Genomic DNA, 12,194 nt, shown 5'->3' with positions numbered 1-12,194 from the left:
TTTGAAAGTTCAATGACTGCCATCTTTGTGCAAGTGCTGGATATGTGTTGTCTAATGCATCAGTACTTAGAGTCAGTGTCTACTGAATTGGTTTTTGGCTTAAGTTTGATTTTGCAGGCGTAATCGAGGGCGATTACAAATCTTTCAAGAGGGGCGTATGTCACAAAGTGATGATGTGGCATGTCCACCCGGACAAACCCCAATGAAAACTGGCAGGCTAAATGAATTAAGTTGTTCCAACTTTTGGGGTCCCGTCCGATGGGGCCAAGGGACACAAGGAAGTTAAAATAAAGCAAGGACCTAGGACTACGTAGAAAATGCTGATATGGCAAACTGTATAGCGCCCCCCAAATTACATTGACTGCTGACATGGCACAATGTACGGATTTTCGCGATTTGTGGCGCCATTTACGCACTTGAAGCTTTTCATGTATTGCTTTTGGGCCCAGTGCCTTTATAAGAATTGCCAGGGCCTCTCTCCCTCAGAGATTGGCTTGGGGCACTAAGCAAAGAGAGGACCTTCAGACATTGTACTTTACCAGAAATTAATATAAAATACTGAAAGGGGTGCCAAGGCACGGAACTACGTCGGCCCGTGTCATCTCTCTCAATTGTGATGAAATTTATTTAAGTGGTTTTCAATTTCTCTTTCGTGTGTCGTGCCAGATTCTAGACTTGGGGTGTCCAAAGTCTGTTACACTAGGGTATTTATGCTTACACACACACAATCTAGGAGTCCTCGGATGGAATCTCATGCACATGTGCAATACTGACATATAATCCTTTACGAAGAAGCACTTGCTTTTCCGGGACGTAACCAAAAAGCAACTTAGAAAGCAACCACATTTCCTCAAAGCTATTGAGACAACTCCTTAGTGATGCTCTATCACCCATCCTATGACCCATCAGAGATGTCCGTTCCGGATGGCCGAGTACTTCTTTTCGATGCTCTAGTCACCCATACAAAGTGACGCATAAGAAGTATTCGTTCCTGGTCGCCAATCAAATATTCCTCCTATTCACACTACTCTCGTCATTTCTTTGGAATGATGCACTAGGAACATCCGCACTTGGATGTCTCAAAATTGGTTTTTTTCTATGATGCTCTATGTCATCCTTCCGATGACGCACCCAGAAAACTCTCTTACTTATGGATCCATATTTTTCTAATAATTCATATTTCTTTAAGCTATAGCTATGAGTAGATTCCGGTCTAAGTAAGTGTTGTGGATGAAACGACCAAGAGAACTTGTGATGCTAAAGTACCAAGAAGCATTCCCGTCCCAATGCTCCCATCATCAACTGTATGACACATCATAAATGCTCATAGCTTAGTCTCTCAATTACGGAATTGCATTAATGAGAAATTAGCTTTATAAGATTAGCAGCTTGGTTGATTACAAGATAGCAACATAACCTCCAAAGTTCAAACCTACAACGTTTGAATGGCATGCAGATAATTTGATTCGGTGGACATGCATCCAAGTCATTAGTTCTCGATTTTCACTCAACATCCTTTTACCAGTTTAAAAAGATATCTTACACAGTGTGTGTGTGTGTGTGTGTGTGTGTGTGTGTGTGTGTGTGTGGGTGTGGGGAGAGAGAGAGAGAGAGAGAGAGAGAGAGAGTACCGATAGCGCCATGCAAGTTCAGGGCGATGGAAAAGAGGGGGAACTAACACCACTGGAGGGGGTTTCTCGGCGCTCAGCAGCATCCCCATCCTGGCTACACCAGCCGCAGCCCGCCACCCTTGCAGGAGCTCTCCTTTCTAAGTGCACATAATTAGAAAAGCTTTTTATAGAAAATCTGTGGCCTGAGAAAGACTTGAAAATTCCTCTCTTTTTTTTTCTTTTTTCTTTTTTTGCAAAACTCACAATTGTGAGTAAGATATATTTACCAAAACTAGAAAAGTTACAAAGACAGGTGGCACCCAAAACATACTTCGAATACAAAGACCATCAGTAGCAACATACCCTCTACCCACATCCCGATTACATCGACTCTTAAGGGAGCCACCCATCAAAAGAGATCCTGCCTAAGAGCCACAAGGAATAAATATGTTGCCACCAGATTCATCCTTCACAAACAAGATCGTACATAAACAAAGATAATCCAAAAGCAAACTCAGAATAGAAACCTGCAACCACATATGGGCAGAGCTCGGGCGTCCCATCACCATCAGAGAAGTGAGCCATAGTAGAAGGCCTGAAGCGAGAGCAGAATTGGGAGAGTCTATGATTAAACTTGTAGACAATCGACGAGTTAGATTCTCCCAAGTCCAAAAATGGGTAAACAAAAAATACTCTGAAGATAAAGATCCGAGAGATCACGTAGCGGCTTTTAGAAGAGTGATTAGATCAGAGGAAGTTTTGAATTTTGCGACACAGTTTCCAAGATTTGGACTGATGTTGGAAGATGACGCGACTACATGGTTTGACGTAGTGGAAAGACGGAATTTTGAGACTCTAGACGAGCTTTTTGAGGAATTCATTGAAGAATTCTTGCAAAAAGGTATAGCTCACAATACGGTCTCACAAATTCACAGATTCCAAGAGCTGTACCTACAAATGCACGGTTGATGCTGATCTATATCCTAGGAATGAAACATGCGGGTCTTCAGAAGGATTTGCATATGATAAGGAGCCTGACGCTAAACAAATTGATAAAAGAAGCTCTTTATCCGGTGGATAACTGTGAGGAATAAAGAAAGTGATTGTAAGAGTCAAGAGGATGACACATCCTTTCAGCACAATGATTCACAGATGAGTGAGTCCATTGCAAAACCAATGCCACCTATCGATCAAGAAAATTTTATCGATGAAATGGTCAAGAGGTTAATTCCTCTTGTAAATTTTGATCCGAGGGAGCCTAAGTGGTGCAAAATTGAGAGGAAATGGACAAACCATATGAGGGAAGACTGCTACTATAGCATGGAATATGCTATAGAGAGGTATGTACAACCTATTCTAGTGGCACCTACTCCACCTAGATACATTATGGGGAATGTGCCAAGTCGAGTAGGAGTTTCAAGGCCACAACCTGTCTTAGGACAACAACCTCCACTGCCAGGTGCTAGAATGCCTATAGATATGAGATACACACTGATGATGGAAACATCTAATAAACAACTAATACCAACTACAATGTACTATAACATCCAAAGTGGGTACTGCCCTTCAAAGCGACAGAAGACAAGAGAAACACATGGAGTGATGAGGGAGGTACAACCTTCACCTTCTGCATTTCAACGTGAACAAAGAAGGTATGAGATGGACGAAACGAAATTGAGGTTCATTGTGAATAGAGGCTTAACTAGGTTAGAGCGTGTTTACAGCCAAGACAAAATGAAAGAGAGGCTCCTCAACCAGAGTGTCACAAAAGCCGTGATAAACACTTGGTCAAACAATGTCCTTAGACGAAGATCACACAAGTAAATGCCTATTGTCTTGAATGTGGCATCATTCCCGACTATCCAAAAAATCCAAATCGAGTCATAAAGATCACAAAAAATGTCTCAAGAATCGATCAGTTACCTAGTAGCTTGGAAAACAAAAACGCCGTACTAGTTCAAGTAGCTACAAGAGCACAAGCTTAAAAGGAAGCTGATGAGAACCCAAAGATAGAGAAAACGAAAACGAATGTGAGTCTAGAGATGGATGAGCCAAAGACCGATGCACCTAGTCAAAAAACAAAGAGCAAACAAAAAAAGTTGGAAAGCTAGAAAGGCTAGGATAAAAGCACGTAGGGAATGAGAGCAAAAACCCCTAGCTAAGGAGCTTACCCAAACCAAAGAGAAGATAAGACAACATGAGGAAAGGGTTGCACCTTTTCTTACGCAGACATCTCAATCTCCGGAAGAACCATCTACAGAGAAGAAATCAAAGTCTTAGTTCAGGAGGATTAGTATTGGTCAAAAAGGTTAATGATCCATTAGATGCTCTCTCGAAAGCCTATAAAGTGTGGCTCAAAAACAACCAAACCCAAGAACAGAGGTGGATGACATATCTCTATACAGAACTAGAAAAGCAAAGGCTTGAAATGTGCCCGAAAATGATTCAAACAACCCAAGCTTTACTAGAACCACCAATTGGAAAACATGAGGATGCGATCCTTGTTCCGTGTACACCAAGAATCCCACCAAACCAAGAACGAAAAGAGCCAAATTCAATTCACGAGCACGGACCAAAGCTCAAGGACCTAGCATTGGAACCAAGGATAGTGTTGACTACCATGGATAACTCTTCCGAGGGATTTCACCTAGCTATACCTGAGAGTTGTAAAGAAATAGATGGTCTTGACGAATTGTGGAAACAAGTCAGAGAGGCCAATGAAGCAAGTGAGCTAAGAAAATGAGTAAACCAGACAGGTGATGGAAGAGGAGTGTCTCTTCCACCAATAGAGGAATTTGATGTTGGATCTCAAATTAATCTAGAAGTGGAATCGTATTAAGGAGACAAAGGATCTGTTCAGTCTATAGACAATTAACCTCATTCTCTAAGAACACTACCATCCTATACAAGAGAGTTCGAGGCCAAGTCAGATGTTATTGTAGTCCCACCACAAAGACTGTCTTCCAACAAGGTCATCAATTCAGAAGAGTTGATAGACATTTTGTCGACACCAGCCACCTGTACAATAATGTTAGCCTACACCACTCTTCCTGTGGAATTCCAAGGTGTAAAAACCATGGTAATCCTTGACAGTGGAGCTGGCGTTGCCATTGCAACAAAAGAGATCTGGAAAAAATGGGGAAACCAATAGTGAGTGCGACCAGGATGAAACTGCAACTTGTAGACAAACACACAAAAAGGCCCATAGGATGCTAGAAAAAGGAGTTGTTACTTCTTGCGGCATTGAGTATGAGCATACCTTTGCTATTGTTGACTTTGGCAAGAAGAATAGCTATGATATCATTCTAGGAAGACCATTCATGAGGCAACAGAAAATGGTCCAAGATTGGAGTTATGACCATATCTACCTGAGACATATGGAAACCACAACAGGGTTAAACTTAAGGACCATAGTTACAAGGATGTGACAAGAACCCCTGTGGAGGAGTTTGATTCCGTTACGATAGGAGGATCAAAACTTCCAACATGATTGGGTAAGCCTAAAGAACCGTGGATGTATGGAGATTCACAATGCAAAAGCTTAAAGCGAGAGGGATGTATCCTAGAAAGAGAAAACGAAGATAAGGACTATATCCCAGAACCCTTTCTTGAGGAAGCTTTAGAGCCACTTGAATCGGAACATGTCTTGGCTAATCTGGATGTGTGTGCTATTCAAGACGGTCCAACAACGAAGTTTTGTGATAAAGATGGCTATGGTGTCATTCCTTACTTTACAGTGAGTGTGATCCAGGAATCCAGAGACAAAGAAGAAGACGAGTTCTATGACTCTGTAGAACACTTGGAGCTTCAAGAAGATGCTAACAATGGAAATCAAGACAACCCAACAAGTGACAAGAACGACACTTTAACTAATGCACAGTTTTATGATTGTCCATATCAAATACCCAAGAACCAATGTCACCGCTACAAGAATAAAGTGCATCCGAAGTGGATTCCAAAATCCCAGGTGGTGATGCAACCGCAACAAGCATCCTCATACGTGGCTTTTATACATGAAGAAAATAATCAACTAAGAAGAACACAACCATGTCAACAAGCTAACAACACGCTAATCAATTGGATAGAAAAGCCATTCTAGGGACAACAATCCAAGAGTAAACAGATAGTAACTTTCCATAACCAACCAAGCCACAAAGGGAAAGTGCTAGAATGCAACCTTGCTGAGAAAAGCAGCGACAGTGATGATTCTTATGACATCCCCTACTAGAAACTCAGGTCATCACCATCACTAGCAGCTTCAGTAACAACCAAGGATGGCCAAAAGCAAAAAAAAAAAAATCAGGGCCAAAGAGTTTGACAAATCTGGATACCAAAGATCCAGCTTGGCCAAAAGCAGGTATGGATCAAGAAGATGAAGATCTCTGATGGAAAATCACAAGATCCAATGCCAAAAGGAAAACAATCAAAGTCTGCAAGAACGGCTAAGAAAATCACAAAGCCGCAAGCTTTCGCAACTCAGATTTGGGTTCCATAGGAGTTGATTCAAGCACAAAGAGACCAAGAATTTATTTTGATTCCAAAATAGATAAAATATCAACTCCCAAATTTTGAATCTCATCCTCAACCAAGCATGCAAGGACTGAAGCAAAGACCGCTGCTGACTCACACAAAGACAAAGTGGATCCCAAAGAATTCTCTTCAAACACAAACGAAGGAGGGAAAAGTATGGGCTACCAAACGAGTATCCTCAACGAAACAACCAGTAATCACAAAGAAGTGGGTCCCAAAGGAAACCAATAAAACTACTGTCACTACATCGTCGCGCTTACAGATCACGAGATGATTTCAATACACAAGAAAAATGCAGAAATGAAATAACTAGAGGCAACTAAAGAGAAAGTCCAAATCTCTACAACCTTCAATCAAGAAAACAACATAGGAGCTTCAAAGAATAGCACATTGCTTAGAATAGGAAGCCTCGCCAGTAAATGCCAATAAGCAAATTGCTTATAACCTAATCTTGCACAACATTAATTTTTTTCGTGCATTAACTGTGTATGCATAATAGGGCTACATTACAAGGCCTATATAGGCACAATTTTTCATTGCCCAAGCACAACACATACCCTTGGCGATAACCTGTCGTCATTGAGGACTCCAAATAGGAGGGGGGGAGGCACTCTAAATGCGGACCTAATATTATGAATATTAGAGGGAAATGTTTTGAGTTGTGTTGAATTTTTGCGTTTGATTGTGATGATTTTTTGACAAAATTGAGAGTCTCATAATAGCGTTATAGGAGGAGTACCGGGACAAAGGCCATATATGAGCCTTTAGGGACATGTGTACAATGTACATAGCGTTTAGAATTCTATTATGTTTGCTTTTTGTTGAGTTGATTTTTGAGATTTTTCTTCTTCTTTTTTTTAACATGAAAAAAATTCCATAATCCAGATGAAGAAAAGGCTGAAGAGATGCCTCAGAAGTACAAAGAGAAGAAGGTACAAGAAAATGACAAAACTTTACGAGGTATCCAAAAACCATATGCACAAGGCTAGAATGTCAAAGGTAAGGAAAGAATGTTGATCAGTCTTCAACAACAACGTGAGGCCAAAAATGACTGCAAGCGAACGGTCATCAAACTCCGGGGTGGCCTACAAGGACAAAGAAAGTTGGTGATGCGACTAGATGAACGTACCCATCAAGTGTAAAGTGTTACCATATACATGTGGGAGTGATATATATGAACACACCTAGGAACGCCGGGCCATTGTTTCCCTCTTTAGGAGGTTTTTCCTCCCCGTGTATTGTATATACGCCCATCATTCTAGGGCTATCTATCTTTCCATTGCACACTTAGTAATACACTCTCTGTTGTGTGCCTTGAGCTTCCTTCATCTTCTCCAAGCTGTGTGTGTTTTCCTGCAACCCTAATTCCAACAATTGGTATCAGAGAAGGTTGCATCCTCCCGGGCTTAGTCACCAGTTGCTCCAGCACATGCCTGCTCATTTTCTCCCATTTTGGTGAGCTTTGGTGAGGCTTCATAGGTCGACAAATTTTTTGAATAAGCTCAAAGAGCTTAGTCTGCTCAGATTTTTTATTTGGGCTCATTTCGGCCTCCGACTCCACTACAGATTAGTCTGCACATGCTATTTTGTCAAAAAATTTGTCAGTGCCTTTTTTTTTGCATAACAGGTCCCTTATAGTCTTCTACGGTTTGTGCTATATAACACGTATTGTTCCCGCTTCATTTCTCCTCTATTCGGGCAGTTTTTACATCAGGTGCAACATTTACCATGGCCGACAACAACACAGATGTGTTCAAGATGTTTGCTATTGAGGACGGATTGGATGTTGACAATTACCCTATGTGGGCTTATATGATGCAACATGTTCTTGTGTCAAAGGGCGTCTGGGATATTGTGCAGGGTATTGATGTACGTCCTAGATATGAGGAGTAGGCGATATTGAGGATGTTGGAGGTCTTACTGCAAGGATTGCATCTGTTAGAGTTGTTTTGCCTACAACAGAACAAGCTCATTGGGATGTAAAGGATGCCCAAGCTCATGTGTTGATTGCATTGTCTGTGAAGCGCACCATTACTCCTCACATTTGTTCAACGAAATCTACAAAACAGGCTTGGGATATTTTGGTTGGTCTTTATGCAAGCCGCAATGATGTAAAAATTGCATTGCTGCGTGAAGAGTTGAATTCGAAGATTATGCATGAGGAAGATGATATAAAAACTTTCCTTGCTGGTGTCAAGGATGTCAATGAGCAACTTATTTCTGCAGGTGAAGTCATTTCAGACAATTCCCTTGTGCAAACTGTTCTTGATGCGTTGCTAGACTCTTACCAGACTTTTGCTAGTACTCGGAGACTTATGACCCAAGGAAATTGTGAAGTTGTCAAGTTTGATGGATTGTGCACATTGTCGTTGCTAGAGTCAATTTCTAGAAAAACAGGGCTAGACAGCGTGCAGTTGAATAGGCTTTTATTGCTACTCAAAGAAAGGGTGGTAGCAACAATGCAACCACTTCTTATGGTTCTTCTGTGAGTGAAAAATCACATGTTCCTACTGCTTCTGCTGGCATAAATTCATCTAGAAATTCTAGTGATAAGGGCAAAAAGAAGACGTGTTGCCATTATTGTAAAGCTAATGATCACTTGATCAAGCAATGTCCTAAGTTGAAGGCCAAAGAGGCTAAGAAGAAAGATGGTTGTTCCATTGCAAATGCTGGTTCCACTACAAATGCATCTATTGTTGAGTCTTCTGTGAAAGGAGACTTGATGCTAATGTTGATGCAGAATGGGATTTTAGTGCAGAGTGTACCTATAATCGTGTTGTCCATGATGCATGCATGTCAGTTGCTGTAGATTCACATGTGTGGTATTTTGACATTGGTGCTACAAAGCACATTACCTCACATCGTGATTTGTTCACCTCTCTTGATTTTGTCCCTCATGGGAATTCAGTTACTTGTGCCAACAATGCCTCTTCTCCGGTTTAGGGAGTTGGAAAGATTGTGCTTACTGCTATAGATGGCAGTTCTTTCATACTTGTTGATGCACTTTATACTTGGGATCAAGAAGAATCTTTTGTCTGTATATGCACTTGCTTGACTTGGTCTTGTAGTCAAATTTGTGGATGATAGATGTACTGTACATGATCTCAGTTTTGATGATGAAATTGTTGCATCTGGCATTTTATGTCGTGGGCTCTATAAGCTCACTTTGTATGACAACTATGCCGGGCAGAATTTTGTAAATGCAGTTGTGGATTCAAACACTATTTCAGATGCAAAACTTTGGCATGCACGTTTTGTTCATCTGAATTTTTCCGGTTTGTTGCGTTTGCAGAAATCTGATATGGTTTCTTCTTTGGTGCCTCTTGAAGAACGTGTCAAATATATCTGTGAAGTCTGTATTTTGGGTAAGATGCAGCCTTCTAAGTTTCCAAAGGATGGTTCAGTTAGGGCCACATGCAGGTTGCAGCTTGTGCATAGTGATGTTTGTGGGCCCATGCGAACTCCGTTCTTGGGCAATTACCTTTATTTCGTGACTTTTATTGATGATTACTCCATGCATGCATGTATATATCCGCTTAAAGCAAAGTCCAAAGTTTTTATGTGCTTCCAACAATTTTTGGCTATGGATGAAAATGTCTTGAAATGTACTATGGGCACCCTTCGTTCCGATCAAGGGGGGGAGTATATGTCTCATGAATTTAATGCATTTTTGGCTAGTCGTGGGATAAAACACCAATGTGTGTGAAGTGCCTTATACGCCTCAACAAAATGGTATTGCTAAGAGGAAAAACAGGTCACTTACGGAAATGGCACGATGTATGGTCAAAAGTCAAGCTTTGCCACATTCGTTTTGGCTTGAGGCTATCATGTGTGCCACTTATGTACTAAACAGGTATCTACAAAAACTTTGTAGTCTATTACTCCATATGAAGCATGGCATAATAGAAAGCCTTCTATTGAGCACATGCGTGTTTTTGAATGTTTGTTGGCATATGATTTGGTGCTACAAACACAACACAGAAAATTGGATGATAAGACTGTCAAATGTATTCTTGTTGGTTATAGTGCTGAAAGCAAAGGTTACAGGTTGTATCATCCACAAACAAAGCGTATTCTAGTTTCATGAGATATTGTGTTTGTGCCCTTGATGTCATGTACTAGAGATAGTAATGTAAGCTCACAAGACATTTATGACACTTTGTTGCCTCTTTTCAGTAGTGAAAGTATGAATGTAAATTCCAATGAGGAAAATGTACAGTCTATGGGGGTTTTTGAAAATGTTACAGATCACCCTATTACTGATGCACATGTACATGATGTACTTGATGAGGAAAGGGCTGAAAATGAGCAGGCTAGAGGTATCCCAAAATGGTTGGTGCATGCATTGCGTGACAATAAATTGGATGCATCTTTGTCTAGTTGCACTCATTCAAGGTCTCGCCATGCATTAGATTGTTATGCTTTGGCTTTGTCTAGCTTATATGATGTTGAGGAACCTCTGTTTTTTTATGAAGCACAAAATTCAAAAAATTGGATGGTTGTCATGCAATCAAAATTTGACGCACTTATAGAAAATGACACATGGACTTTATGTGATTTTCCTCCTGGAAAAAAGGCCATTGGTACAAAATGGGTTTACAAGTTGAAACGCAAGCTGGATGGTGAGATTGTTCGCTATAAGGCTCGACTTGTTGCAAAGGGTTATGCACATAAAAAAGGCATAGATTATGGAGAGACTTTTTCTCCTACTTGTCATATGACTACTGTGCTTTTCCTATGTGCATTGACAACTCATTTTGTTTGGGATGTGCGTCAATCAGACATTTTTAGTGAATTCTTGAATGGTGACATATTTGAGGAAGTCTATGTAACACAGCCTCGTGGTTTTGTCAAGAAAGGACAAGAGAATAAGGTGTGAAAATGTAACAAAGCTTTGTATGGGTTGAAGCAATCTCCTTGTGCTTAGTATGAGAAGGCCGGCACTCATTTGGTCAAACGAGGCTTTCGTTAACAGTCCAACAGAAAGCACATTATATGTAAATCATGAGGGTGATATACTTCTCATTGTGGTTCTTTATGTGGATGATTTGCTGATCACTAGACCAAATGAGAGACATATTGTTGAATTTAAGGCTGATTTGAATGCTACCTTCAAGATGAAAGATTTGGGGCTGTTGCATCATTACTTGGGTATATAGTTTAAGAAGTGTGATGGTGGTATTGCCTTGTGTCAGAAAAGTTACATAGAGACATTGATATGTACGTTTGGACTTGAGGATTGCAAACCTATTGCCACTCCCATGGAAACAGGTTTGAAATTGAGTCTTCATGATGTTGGTGATCCTGCAGATGTCACACTTTACCAAATTGTTGTTGGATGCCTCATTTATGTATGCAATATGAGATAGTATATTCAGTTTGTAGTCTCATAGGTCAGTAGATTTATGCATAGCCCAGGGTCTAAGCACTGTCAGGCTGTCAAGAGGATTTTTCACTACTTGAGTGGCACTTTACATTTTGGCTTTTTTTATCCCAAGGGGAGATCATTGCCGATAGATTTACATGCTTTTTCGGACTCAGATTGGGTTGGTTGTTTTGACACGCAAGTGTCCACGAGTGGTTTTGTTTCATGCTTGGCATTTCATGTATATCATGGTTGAGAAAGAAACAACCTACTGTGGCCACTTCTAGTTGTGAGGCTGAGTACACGTTGAGTCACAACTATGGTTGAATGTGTATGGCTGATTTGGTGTTGGTGGACATGACACTGCCAACACTATCTACACTTACAGTCAGAGTGCATTGGCAGTTGCGAGGAACCCAGCTTTTCATACTTACACAAAGCACATTGATGTGCATTAACACTATGTCAGAGAGAGGCTCTCAGCAGGAGATATTAGCTTGGCTTATGTGCCAACATAGGACAACATTGAAAATCTTTTCACAAAGGCATTGTCTCATGGGAAGTTTGAAGCTTTTCGCAAAGCTTTGGACTTGCTCCCCTTTGTTGACTAATCATGTCCTCATGGCATGGAACTTCCCTTTACTCTATGTGCCAGCTCTCATTCACCACATCACTCTAGAGGGGATTTA

General features: G+C 40.7%; 1 protein-coding gene across 2 annotated transcripts in view; it reads right to left on the bottom strand.

The window, feature by feature from the left end:
• Window positions 1-1,788, bottom strand: part of LOC147425324 (beta-galactosidase) — a 79,399-nt gene extending 77,611 nt beyond the window's left edge. For both annotated transcript variants that reach the window (XM_086500350.1, XM_086500351.1), the window contains exon 1: window positions 1,632-1,788. In XM_086500350.1, the coding sequence (XP_086356476.1) occupies window positions 1,632-1,720 (89 nt within the window). In that variant the 5' untranslated portion in view covers window positions 1,721-1,788. The remainder of the gene's footprint in view (window positions 1-1,631) is intronic.
• Window positions 1,789-12,194: the final 10,406 nt, after the last annotated feature.

This window comes from Adiantum capillus-veneris, chromosome 25, assembly GCF_014529385.1.
Source record: "Adiantum capillus-veneris isolate H3 chromosome 25, ASM1452938v2, whole genome shotgun sequence".
NCBI classification, from domain to species: domain Eukaryota; kingdom Viridiplantae; phylum Streptophyta; class Polypodiopsida; order Polypodiales; family Pteridaceae; genus Adiantum; species Adiantum capillus-veneris.
This window is presented reverse-complemented; position numbering and strand designations above follow the sequence as displayed.